The 13,563-nt window shown below is 45.2% G+C and overlaps 1 protein-coding gene across 1 annotated transcript in view; it reads right to left on the bottom strand.

The window, feature by feature from the left end:
- Positions 1-13,563, bottom strand: part of Hr39 (Nuclear hormone receptor FTZ-F1 beta) — a 122,619-nt gene that overhangs the window by 92,237 nt on the left and 16,819 nt on the right. The window contains exon 2 of the mRNA XM_037435664.2: positions 1,405-1,589. Coding sequence (XP_037291561.1) covers positions 1,405-1,512 — 108 coding nt within the window. The 5' untranslated portion in view covers positions 1,513-1,589. The remainder of the gene's footprint in view (positions 1-1,404; positions 1,590-13,563) is intronic.

Raw genomic sequence — 13,563 nt, 5'->3', positions numbered from 1 at the left:
AATTGGTGCAATTGGCACAGCTGTTCCAACCCTGCATCATGCCATCTTGCTGCGCATCACTCGCCAGTTTTGCTGCTCATTAACCTAAAAGCTTTGTATTCAGAACAATGAATAAATACCAACAGCCATATTTGAGTTATTAATGGCATTTACATTATTTAACTTTCTGTGCCATGAATACGAAAATGCCTAAAGATCTGCAGCCCCACACAAACTTTGCGAGGGAACCACTCAATTGCCATACAGAACTGCCGTGTAGCAGCGTGACAATTCCATCGAGTCAATAAAGTTGAGCCATTTTAATGGCTATCAACTGGACGACCTTTTCAAAAGGCCCATGTCACACGGGTATTACACAGTGGCATAGTCGCCACAGTATGACGAACCCCAAAACTGGTCTATTACAAGAGAAATTTGTTCATCGGCCAAGTTCTTTTCTGGTGTTTACAACTGTACATTACAGGTTGAATGTTCAAAAAACACAATTGTCCTTCATGAAAAGGAACACGTGAGAGCATGGTCTGTGCTCAGCAGCGATTGCCTACAGCAGCTTAACTGACAGCTAAAGAAAGCACATCCACTTTTTTTTAGGGGGAGGGCAGAATCACACCTAGAGAGACTCGCGCAGGAACGTAATCTAGCATGGTTCTTGCAATAGCCATGACTTGTTATTCAGTTTGCCAATAGATGATGCAGAAAGTGGAGATGCTTTCTTTGGTTATCTATTGATGGTGCTGTAGGCAGCCACCACCGGACACAAGCCACGTGCTAGTGTGTTCCCTTTTATAAAGGAAGACAGTCAATGCAGGAAAAATAAGGGAGGTGACGAAATAGTTAAGTGCAGGTCAGGCCAGCAACGAAAGGTTTGTAGGCCATATGCTTGAGACCCCATACTTACATCAGCAGAGGAAAGTGAAAAGACAATAAAAACTTTATACAACACTTAGCAGGGATTAAACAAGAGAAAGACGTACCGTTTGTTGTAGCTAGCGATGCTAATGTAGCATTCGAATGCTTACATATGTACTCCTATGACTCAGCAAGTTCTAATGCTCCACATCCCTGCAGGAATATGCCAACGAATGCTGCTTATATTTCATTTCAATGAGTATGACTGTGCTGTAAAGCAAGTGCAGCCATAACGTAAGACAATGAGCTACCCTTAAATGCCAGTGTTGTCAACATGATTCATAAGCCCACGACATTCACACAACTACTCTGATGACATGAATACATCAATCCACCTTCTAGACTTTGCTGAAAGTGTGGCATAAGATGCACGCTCAGCCAAATTTTGCCAGAGGATATTCGCTGAATGCGTCACATAAATTACATTTTCACAAAGCGTGGGTGAAGTGTAGTTTTGACAGCTATGCAATTTTGATCAGTGAAGTTGTATCTCACCTGCATGACCTCTGGGTCGTCCCCGTCATCCTGGGGGGCAGCCCCCAAAGGGGGAGGGGGCGCCACGGGGCACACGCGCACTTCCTCCATACCGCACTGCACCACCATGAAAGCACTGGCGTTTCCGGGCCCTCAGCTGGCAGCTGCCCACAGGCTAGGGCCATGTTTGCACTGCTGCCTGCCAGCTGCAGCAAGACAACAGCCATCAGCACCACAAATAATCTTAATACTAATGTAACATTTCAAAGCTTTTATTAAATATCAAACACTCTTTAGAGAAAAAAAGTGAAACCAAACAACTACCACACTTTCATACATGGTCCATAACATGGGTACAAAACTTTAAGCAACAAGGTTCAGTAGGTCCAGTGTGATATCTCGTGTGGCTTAGTGTGTCGACTAATGAGGCTCAATGTATTATGTGCACTCAGATAACCAAACTGATGTGCTAGAAATGAGGTTCCATGGTTCCACGAAACCTAATATACACTAAGAATGCAGTGACGCAAGTGCTTAGATTTTCACAGGCATTGAATGTGTCTTAGAACTTACTGGAAGAAAAGGGAATGCAAGTCTACTAAAGCATTGTTGGAACCACCATGAGGTTTCCAGAGAAGATTTGTAGAATCATTAGACCTGATTTTTCAGGCCTAGTCAACTCTTTATCATGGTCAACTTGATTGCATTTTGGTGGCCCCAAGGACTCAATCATACTAGCTGTAAGAAACATCAGAAAACTTACTAGTCTGTGCAACAGTAGTCTAATAGCAAAAAGATCACAAATGTTACAAATGCCAGCCATCATTATGATGCATCAAGATTGTGGATAGAGTGCCATGTTCAAGACAGCAAGTTCGGCTTTGCTTTTCTCAACCTTTTCTTGCAAAAATACCCATATCAAACTGAAACAAAGGAATTTGTACCTGTTTAACTGCTTTACAATCACTTTTGCTGGCTCAAAAAGAAACTCAAAAGAACCCATCAAAAGATGTTTTGCATAAGTCAACACCTTAAGGGTACACCTAAACAATTTTGGCGATTTTGCATGAATCCATTGAGCCTATAAAGCAAATCCTAAGAAAGATTTGCAGACCGATTCAAGCTCTTTGCATCAAGTGTAATTCCAAGTCTTTACACAGGTAAATTGCAACAGATCCCAGCGGCTTAGCCAAATGACTTTTTTACTTCCCAAGTCCACCTTGCATAGCATAGCATAGCATGTTACATAGCACCCGATGATCGATCTGATTGGAAATGTTCAGTATACACCAATGAACCCTCACGATGGACAGCAAGCATCATCTGCCTGTCTTACAGCTTGCTTTGTGTTTACATCAGCTCCATGACAGTGCTTCTATCGAGCCTTCTTTTCTCAAACACTATAAACCTAGCAGAGTTGTACGCCACAAATCTTGTGATTGGCAACTAGTAAAGCTGCAACACTGTGTAAGGCTTGTGAAGCATCAGGCGAGCAGAGTCAAAGAAGTGAACGTCAGTCTCTCACTATCAGATCAACATCAGAGTCCGCACCTCTGCAGCTGTAACTTCACACCTTAAGACATCATAATCACATTGCCCAAGTTTACACTTATCGGTGATCGTTCTCAAATACTTTTTGACAGTGAGACAAATGAAGGCAATAGTTGACTCAACAAGACAGATGTAAATTTGAGCTCTTCACATTGAGCTCCTAATAAGGTTAAAGTCGCACAATAAACTTGGCATTTTAGCAATCAGATTGACAGTGAGACAAATGAAGGCAATAGTATGGTTGTTTGCCGACTCCATGCAGACACCACAGCTGCAATGAAAGAATTTTTTAGGTCACATAACTACAGAACTCGCATAGTAAATATTACCATAATAAAAATGTAATGGTTCATCTTCCCCATGTACACAGAGCTCGTACAATCAATATCATCCATGATGAACTACTCAGTCCCACAAGGGTGGGCGATCAACAGTTCAACTATGGTGTGATTCAAATCATGAAAATGTTTTTCAATCTCTGATTGACAGTTTTGAATCTGCCGAACGAGCAATGAATGAGTGATACATGAAGCAATACATGGCTCGCAGACAACAGTGTCTGCAGGGCACGAGTGCTATGAAACACAAGAGCAGGTACACCAGTGACTGGTTTTTAGCAGAGAGGTGGCAAAACCATCACACTAACATACCACCTGTCTGCACTTCGGAAGCTTATTGAGCTATTCAAATACAATATCTTCAGTTTTGAATATTTGCACTTTCTTGAAATTACCTTTTGAAACAGAAAATATTAAATATGCAAATTACTCAAAAGGAGCATAGCACAAGTTCTAAATTGCCAAAATTAATTTACAAAGCTAATGAGGCATAAAAGCACCATGTCCCTCGTGGACTCTTATAAAGGATGCACTCCCAACATGGCAACTTAAAATCTGGAAGAAAAAAAAGTTTCACGAAGAAAAAAAAATGCCCAATAACAACTGATGCATTAAAAGTTAGGATGTCATCTCAAAATTACACAAAGTAACTCCAAAAATTTCAAATAACTACAAGAGGTTTACAATGACATCTACAGCATCACAGGTGGCAGGCATAGAAAGCGAAATCCACAAATGTGCCTGCAGAGTGAGCAATGGAGTGTCTAACGTCTAACAACACATTCGTGATTTCGTCTTAAATGAACAAAGTCATAAAACAAAAATAGTAGTCCTTTTCCCGGTGAAGTACTATCAAAGAGAAACAAACTATACTGTGATGCATTTTATAATCACAGCTAGGAAAATATGACCAAATAAATGCTTTGGTCACTGTGGGGCGCACCTCGTAAAAATTTTGAAAAGAAAACCTCTGGCCATTACACGAGTCTATACCCTGGTTGCACTTACAATAAGCTCAAGAATAAAACATGTGATAAGTTACGAGTCTATACCCTGATTTCACTTAGATTAAACTCAAGAACAAAACATGTGATAAGTTACAAAGTAATAAAAAGCACAATATGGTAAAGAGCTCACAAGACAGCGCCAATACCAAATCAACAGACTAACTCATGTCTTTTACCCGAATTTTTAATTATTGGCTTAAGACCACATGTATGAATGCAGAGTTAAAGAGCACCTTCAGAATTGATTGGAATGCGTTTCTGAAAGCTGCCAATGAATGCTGATTGGGGTTCGGAGAGCCTCTTTTGCTCTTCGTGGCGAGTGACGGATCGAATAAAGTTTATGGGGTATCCTTTTTTTTTCTTCTGAAGTTCGCAATTACACGAGCCTCTTCTTTTCTGCACTTCGTGTCATTGGAACATATGCTCTTGGCTCTCTGAAGTAGTGTGGTCACAACAGAGACCTTGTGGCTGGCGGGATGAGATGAATCGCATTGAAGGCAATGGCTGGTGTGTGTTGGCTTCCTGTTGACAGAGAACTCTAATCTATTGCTCTTTCTTGCCACCTGGAAATCGGGAAGGGAACAGAAACCTTGTGGCTGGTGGGATGAGATGAATCGCATTGAAGGCAATGGCTGGTGTGTGTTGGCTTCCTGTCGACAAAGAACTCTAATCTATTGCTCTTTCTTGCCACCTGGAAATCGGGAAGGGGCAGGTGGTGGCTGCTTTCACACTTGGCCGTGAATTTTATGGCTGGGTACACGGAATTTAAGTACTGGCTGAAGTTTTCAACTTCAGATGTCTTGATAAAAAAACAATTGTCCATGAAATGAATAAAGAGCTTGCGTCACGGCAAAAAGATGAGTGCTTTCCCTTCTATATGCAGGTGGTCAAGTTTGCTTTTGTGACGAAGATAGAGTCTCCCATTGCGGTTCAACTGTTCTGCCTGAAAATAGTTTTTTTTTTTGTAGAAAAAGTACATACTAGACTGGCAGAATTCCAGTAGACGGCAGAGCTCATCAACAGCTAAAGGAGTCCTTTCACTCAGGCTTGCGTCACCCTCAAGCACAGCAGCACGGGCAGAAAATACTGCTAAGGGTACTGGCACATAGGTGAACAAAGAAATGATATTGAAGGAGACCAAGCTCTCGTCTTCATCGATGATAACATCTGACGCTAGCTGCACGAAGTGGCTGAAGTCACGAACATCAGTTGGGGTCTTACGGGTGAGTGTGCAAACATTGTGTAAAAAATACAAAAAGGCTCGGCATGGAGAAGTCTACAATCGGTCGGAGGAGGACGTCAGGCTTGTGAATTTTTGGTAGTCCTTAGAAACTTACAGCAGATCTATTACAAAATCCAATGCACTGAGTTCCCTTCTTCGTACATTGGCGAGACAGCAAACCTATCGAAACGACTCAAACAACATGTCAACGACGTCCGGAAGCTGAATAAAAAAAAAAAGCACAGCGCCCTTGCCGAACGTTGTCACACGTTTGGCCACAAGATAAATTTCAACGAAACGACCATCCTAGAGAATGAGACTAACTGAAGGAGAAGACAACTACTCGAGTCATGGAGTATACATCGAACAGCCCAAACCATCAATTGTTCCCTCGGAACCCTTCCCCCAGTGTATGCACACGGACTATGTTCCGTGGCAAACGTTGGGTTATTAACCACCATGCAAGGCATTCAAGACACTGTGTAACATCACCACAGTTCTCCCTGAGGAAAGAACGAAGTCTGTTCTGAAACGTCGGGTTTTTGCACATTTTTACACACTTTACTTTGGTTGGAGTTCAAACAGTTTTTCTCAGTTATATACAATGTTTCTTGGTCATGAATGATATGATGTGCTCAGTAGTGAATTTCATTTTGCCTTCATTATGAGTGCTTTGAGGTATCAGATCTAGCCTGAAGTTGGCACAGACAAGGTCTGTGCACGTTCCCCTGGTGACGGTTATTTACAGTCATACAGAATGCATCGTAGAGCATATCAAGGCATCATATACTGCACAAGCCAGTCGCCCGTGATTCCCAGCGTCATTGTCATCATGTATAGTGGGCACCTTGCATGTGCTGTGCCGTATTGGCAAAAAGGGAATGTATGGTCTGGAACGCACTTGTTCTTTATCATCATCAGCACCGTGGTCATCGAGGGACGACCCTAAAGAGCTTCACTCTTAAGATTATTGCAGCTAGTCAAAATGCAACCAAATGCTGCTACTGGTCACATAGCCAGTGCTGTAGCAGCAGCAGTCAATGACTCTGGTTACCTGCTATCCAAACATTGGAAGTCTACAGACAAACTAAAGCTCTACAGCCGGGATTGTACTATATAGTGGACAGATAACTGCTTCAACGCTCCAACAAGCGTATGATTGGTGTGTGTTCAGAATGCAGTACAGCCCAATCTAAATAAGAGTCAGTAATGCGTGCATCACGGCACACATGTTATTCATACACACTGTTACAGAGCACCCATGTAGTGATTTCACATCTTCTTTTGTTACTTCTAAACCTGCCACCTTATAAATCATCGAAGCGAAAATGTTTCAGGAGACACAATTCTGCGGCAGCACCAAGTCTCTGTAATGAGTAGGAGCTCCTTGGAGACAAAGAGGACGGCGAAGTTCACATAAGATTGGAAAAGGCGCAAGCACGCGCAACATACAGCGACGCCTGAGACACGTGACCCTAGCGGTGATCAGCGCTCGAGCAGCAACGAGCTGGCAGTGTCGACGTGGACTTGCAAGAACAAGGTCGCATTCCCAGCAAACCCACTCGAAACAGGAGCAGCAGGACAGCGACTCGGCAACCTGTGACGCGGGCGGTCCCGAGAGACCTCGACATGCTTCGAGGGAGGCTGCTCGTGATGCAGCCACTGCGCACAGCAAGTGCCGACGTTCCTGGTGCGAACCCCCTTTGAAGCAAGCTGCCGAAGACGGTCTACGGGTGGCCACATCAGCCTGCAGTACCGGGTATCGCCTGTGGCCGCTAGGCCCAACCACAGAGGCATTCCCCACATCACTAACATCAGGCGACGACGACGGGCGATCACTTCGGCAGCGGCAGGAACAGCGACGTTCGTCAAGAGCGTTGAGATTCCAGACAGGTGCCGGACACGACTAATCAGGACATTGGCGTCAAGATCATCAGAGCTAACAATAGAGACGCCTGACGTTGACTAGGGCGGTTTAGCATGTAGCGCAGTTGGAGCGTAAGCTTAGTGGGTCTGAGTTTGAATCTGAAGTTATTTATATTGATTTTTGTAGCTTTGCATACATAGGGCTTGCCATGCAGGCATTTATTAAATGTGCTGTGTTGTTATCCCTGTCTTGTCTCAGCTCATCACCCGCAGCAGCAGCCCGAGAATCTGTGACAGCCTCACAGCAAACGTCGCCTCAGTTGGATGACAACAAGAATAAAATCTCAGTCACCAGCAAAATTTGCACAGTGAATCAAGCTTTCCTGACTGATCTTTTGCATTCTTCCCAGCTCCGTCATCCATCACCGCAATGATAAGTAACATATTTTGATGATCATGGAAATAAGCACTTGCAGCAGATAAAACAGCAGGCCTGGGAACATAACAGAAGCTGGCCAGTGATGTCACTGGCTTTGTGCACATGACAGTATTTGCTAACCAAGCTGACGTCCCCCCCCCCCCCCTCCCTTTCCGAGTGCTTTTGAAAATTGAAACTGCCCCCAGTTGTAACACAAGAACATATAATAAAACATTCGTCTCGTGCTGTGGCAAATGAGTTTCTTTGCCACTATTGAGTCACTAATGACTCATAAAAAGCAAAAACAAAGGTGCCCGAATTTTCTGCCACCACTCCTTTAAAGGCTAACTCCAGTGATTTTTCGAGGTCAGTGGCTCTCAATGAAATTCATTGGGTGCGTTCATTCACAAATTGTGCCAATACAACCCGAAACAGAAGACGAAATCATGTGCGTTACTTGGCCTTAAATTGTCCTGTTTTAACCTGTGGGCACTGTGGGCTTCCATTGATGTTGCCAATTCATTCCATCCTTTGTTTTTGGGAAGTAAGAAGATGTTTAAGCACTAGTGAGCATTTGCGAGAGCTGAAAACTACTCTCTTTGCTGCTGCATACCATTTTACGTTATCGTGCTATTAAATACTGTTTACTAGAAGTATTCTTAGCAACAAGAAAAAATAACTATGCACATACATTCAGCGAGCGTGGGCCAATTCTGAGAACAGAAGGTCTGAAAGACAGAATTTACATGAGAACATCATGATAGAATTAACTTTGCTCCTCTACACTGTAAAAATGGAATGAAAAGGTCCCAAGTCATTCTGGCACATTCAAGCATAGGCCAATCGTTAACAACCCACTCTTTCACAAATAAAGACTGTACACTTCTGTCATACATTATATATTATGGGTCATTCTATATCAAGTGTACTCGCTCAATTCCTGACCATCGCCGATCACGCTGAAACAAATCCTGCAGGTATATGTGAATGTGAGAAGTAGTTATTGAGGCATTATATTTCGCAAAAAACTTCTGTGTTGCCTAGAGGGCGTATCGAACTTTCGGCACTCAAGGGGAATTGTGTGAAGTGAAATAATTTATAATATTACGGATTTGAGTAATACAAAATGATTTTTTTCATTTTTTCAAGGTGCTACTCTTTCATTACTATGGTAGTTTATTTATTTATATTTTACCTTTTTCTCTTTTTCACTTAGGCGAAAAATTGCAATATGCTGCACATTTACAGTTTTTTTTAATGAAAAGCACCAATCTTTTTGCCAGTAATATTATTACAACTTCTGCTTTATATGCTCCCCCCCATATATTAAATGATTAAAACACTTCAGGAGCAAATGAAGCAAAAAAATTGCCAAAATATTGTGGCAAAGTTGGGAAAAACAGCATTTTAACTCACATTGCGGCTTAAATTTCGCAATGCAGTGGTCAAAGTGAAAATATGGTTTTTATATTGTTGCATAGTATAGTTTGTCAGTAAGATAAGCAGAAAGTTTCAAAAAAGTAGATTTCGTTTTAAGGGAGAAAAAAAATTTCCAACTGAACAACCACAAGGTAGTACGAAGCCTGCCTTGCTTCACGTGAACTTCACTGCATAGTACGTTCACGCGAGGTTCCAGTGGAGGCTTTTCGGCAGCGAATAATGTGTGTCACACAACTCTTTGTCACTTGTTTTAGTAATACTACAGTATATAACATCAAATTGAGGCAGTAGTGCTTTCTTTCGGGAACAGTATCTTCCCCCTTGATCCATCAAAGGGCAGGTTTTATTGAACCATTTCTTAGTCCCAAGCGGCGGAAGTATGATGCAGTTGATGGCCTGCCATACAGTATTGAGGTGTGTTTGGCTTCTAATAATTATACACATGGTCTTAATGATAATTAAACAGAAAGTATATTTCACCTGCGCTGTTTCAAGATGTTTCAGGTATAGGCCAATGCGTTATCGCTTACTACTGGTGTGCATGATGAAATGCTGTATCCTAGACACGTTATGAGAGACGATTCGATATCGTGCCCATAAATGATATCTTAGTCACTGTTACTGGAGGGATTTTAATATTTTCATCCCCCTCTTTCTTAATGATGCGGAGGTGCCAAAAATGTTTAACTTAAAGCCCATCCGGTAATGGTGACATGCTTTCAACGTTTCGCACCCTAGGACCATTAAAAATGATGGATGAAAACTTGAAATGACAGCCCCAAATAGTCTCTTTCGAGCGTCCAGTGCAAACGGACGTGTTTTTCTGAGCTCTTGCGTCGGCGAGAGACGCTGCGGCGTCTCTGTCGTCTTCGAATGATTGCTGTCAGAGTATTGCTTCAATCTTCCGGAATTGTACACCCTTCGACAGATGTCATCGAGAGGATTCTACCGAGCCCATTTTTGACCTGGTAGGCCCATTTTTCACCAATTTTACAGAATTTTCTTCGACCGGGCATCCGCCCGTGCCGACGGAACGGCATCGTGCCGGAGGTGATGATGGTGGACGGGGAAGTTATTTCCCAAGAAGACGCTAACGCGCCTGGGTGGCAGACTGCTTTAGGCAAGAATAAGCATTCTCCCCGACAACAAGCGTCTGCTTCTTCTCAAAGTGGAGGAACGGCTGGCCATCGCACAGCCACCGCGTATGGCGTCGTTCGGCGTCTTGCAGCCGCATCGAGGCTTCCCCGATTGCCGAGGAGCCATATTCGAGTCATAGTCCGACCGAAAGGAGGCCTGGATCTCAAGAAGGTTAGCCTGATTCGTCTAGCCCAAGCCCTGGAGACGGCAGCAAAACTGTCCCCGGAAGAAACACTGGAGGATATCGTCTGCCTGAAGATAACTCAGAATATCGTTGTGGTCTCTACGCCAGCGTCCCGCAACGCGGGCGCCTACGCGGAGCTGCGACTCATTCGCCTTGGCTCGACTGAGTATCACGTTTCGGCCTACACGGCCGCTTCTGACGATACCTGCAAAGGTGTCATCCGAGGCGTCGATGTGGACATCGATGAGCGACAGTTGGTGGCCATGATCGTCAACCAGCGCAACCCTAAAGCCATGGAGGTGCATCGCATCAAGGAAACGACTACCGTTGTCGTTCTCTTCAGTGGTCTCAAGGTACCAACTATGTTATGTGTGGTTCGAGCATGCTACGGTGTACTCTGTACAGGAGACAGACTGACGTTTGTTATGGATGTGGAGCTCTCAGCCATCGTGCCGAAGTTTGCCCGACACCGATCAAGAAAGTGTGTCGCGGGTGTGCTGTCAATGATCCCGCGAACGATCACCAATGCCAGCCGACATGTGTTTTGTGCGGGAGGGTACATCTAAAGGCCGACAAGTCCTGCCAGCATCGATTCCAAGTCCCTTACTTGGTAAGGCGTGAAGACGGCGTAGAAAGGCCGCCAAGAAACACAGGCAGCACCAAGAGGATCTGACGTCACAGGATTCGAGCATGGCACCAACCTCGAGGATGCGCTCTCCCTCACCAGATGTTAAGAAGAGTCGCAGCCGCTCAAAAGGACGCTCTCGCTCCAAGAGGCGCGCCCACTCCAAGGGGCGCTACCACTCCAAAGGACGCTCCCCCCAAGAAGCTCCCAAGACCTGGGCGGATCGTGCCAAGCCAAGCCCGGCGCAGCAGCCAGAACAGGTAACGCACGCGGCACTGTCAGAGCAAAAAGAAGACCCTAGGATTGCATTCTTGCTTCAAGAAAATGCCAGCTTTCAAGCTGGCATTTTCCTAGGGCCCAGCTTCAGCAGATGAGGGCCGAGTTTGAAACCCTCAAAAATACAGCACAGGCCCCGGTGCGGTCTTCGTCAGTAGAGCCGCAGCCGGCTAAGAGAAAGATAGGTGCGAAAGGGGAGGTAGCGGCGGCTTCCGACTTCGGCGTCTTGGAAGCAATCAAAGATTTACAAAGGCGGTAGCACGGCAGGCGGAATGCTTTGACCTCGTAGCATGTAAAGTTGCCATGATTGAAAGCAGCTCGCTCCAGGCAGGAACTCTTTTGTCCCAGTGACGCCTGTTTCACTTGTTCCCTCTGCACGTCCCAGTACGCCAATGAATCAGGCTCCCGTCGATACGGACGTGCCGTTAAGCCGGCAAACCAGTAGCAGCAGCCATGGCTCCCAACGCAACTGAGTTCGTCATTTGGCAGTGGAACTGCGCGGGGTTCAGGAAGCGTAAGGCCTCCCTCCAGCAGTACAATGCTTCATTGGCAGTTCAGCCGCATGTGATTGTTTTACAAGAAACCATTGACGCGGCGGTTGCCTTGCCCGGCTATCAATCTATATAGTTTAGGGGGGAGGGTCAACGTGGTCTGGCTGTCTTGGTTTCGAACAAACGTGCGTTTTTAGAGCACACGCTTGCGCTCGGCAACTCTAGTTTGGAAGCTCAGCTGGCTGAAATTACTCCGAATAATTGGCTTAAGTGCAGCATATTCGTACTGAATGTTTACAGCAGCCCTCGAAATCACAAGCAGGCGTCCTCCTCGGTGGTCGCAAAGGCGGCTACCCTTACTGGCAAGTCACCGCTCGTAGCTATCAGTGACTTTAACGCACCTCACCCAGCCTGGTGTTATCCAAAGGCCACTGTTAAAGGGAAAAACCTTGTTAAAGCTATGACGGACTGTTCCTTGGAGCTGGTCACGGACCCTCAGTTCCCAACCCGGTTGGGCAATTCCGTTTCAAGAGACACCACTCCGGATCTGGCATTCATCAGAAATGCGGGGAAAGTTCAGTGGGTTAACTTGCAGGAAAGCCTGGGAAGTGATCACTTCATCCTCGCAGTCACGCAGGAAACCCGGGCAGCTCCACCTAAAGAGTACAGGGTGACGAACTGGGACAAGTTCAGGAAGCGCCGGAAAGCTGATGAGACCGAATATGCCACGTTAGAGGAACTCTTTTCTCGACTCGCGGAGAATGAGCTCCTCGCCACCAAGATTGTCGAAACCGACTTACAGGTAGATACAATGGACTCGCGTCTTGCGCATTTATTGAAGGCAAAAAAAATCGCTGGTTAAGAGATGGCGCACACAAAAGCTAAATAGGAGGCTCTGCAAACGCATAGCTCTCCTCAATAAAGATATTGAAGAATATTGTCAGGAGCTTTCTAGGCAGCAGTGTAACGAGGTTTGCTCAAAAGTAGATGAGCAGATGCGCACCGGAAGTAAATGAAACCTGTTGAAGGTACTACTCGATCAGACGAACTCCAAAAGTAACCAGAGGTTCGCAATGGACCGCTTAGTTCAAGCACAGCGGAGCAGTTGGAGTCACTGACACAGCTTTACTCAAGGATTTGGCAGAGCGATGCCTTCCGCTTGGCCCCTCCGGGGACTGGGATTACCCGTTCTACCAGGGAAGGCCACTCGAGGAAATCGACTCGCCCTTTACGAACCTTGAGATCGAAGAGGTGCTTCATGCGCTTAATAGCCGCTCAACCCCTGGTCCAGACGGCGTTACAAACAGGTTGGTGCGCAATCTCAACGGAAAGTCAATCGCTAAGTTAGCCGAGGAGGTCAATATCCCCTGGGCGGAAGGTCGCGTACCTGAGACCTGGCGTACTGCCTCGGTAATACCCATTTCCAAGCCGGGCAAGGTACTCGCCATGGAGAACCTCCGTCCCATTTCTCTCCCATCTTGCGTGGGGAAGGTGATGGAGCATGTGGTACACAACAGAGTATCTCGGTATATTGAGGATAAAGAGCTGTTTTCGTACAACATGGTAGGTTTCCGGCTGGGTCTCTCCACACAGGATGTGATGCTGCTGATTAAGAGGCAAATTTT

This window comes from Rhipicephalus microplus, chromosome X, assembly GCF_043290135.1.
Source record: "Rhipicephalus microplus isolate Deutch F79 chromosome X, USDA_Rmic, whole genome shotgun sequence".
Taxonomy (NCBI): Eukaryota; Metazoa; Arthropoda; class Arachnida; order Ixodida; family Ixodidae; genus Rhipicephalus; species Rhipicephalus microplus.
This window is presented reverse-complemented; position numbering and strand designations above follow the sequence as displayed.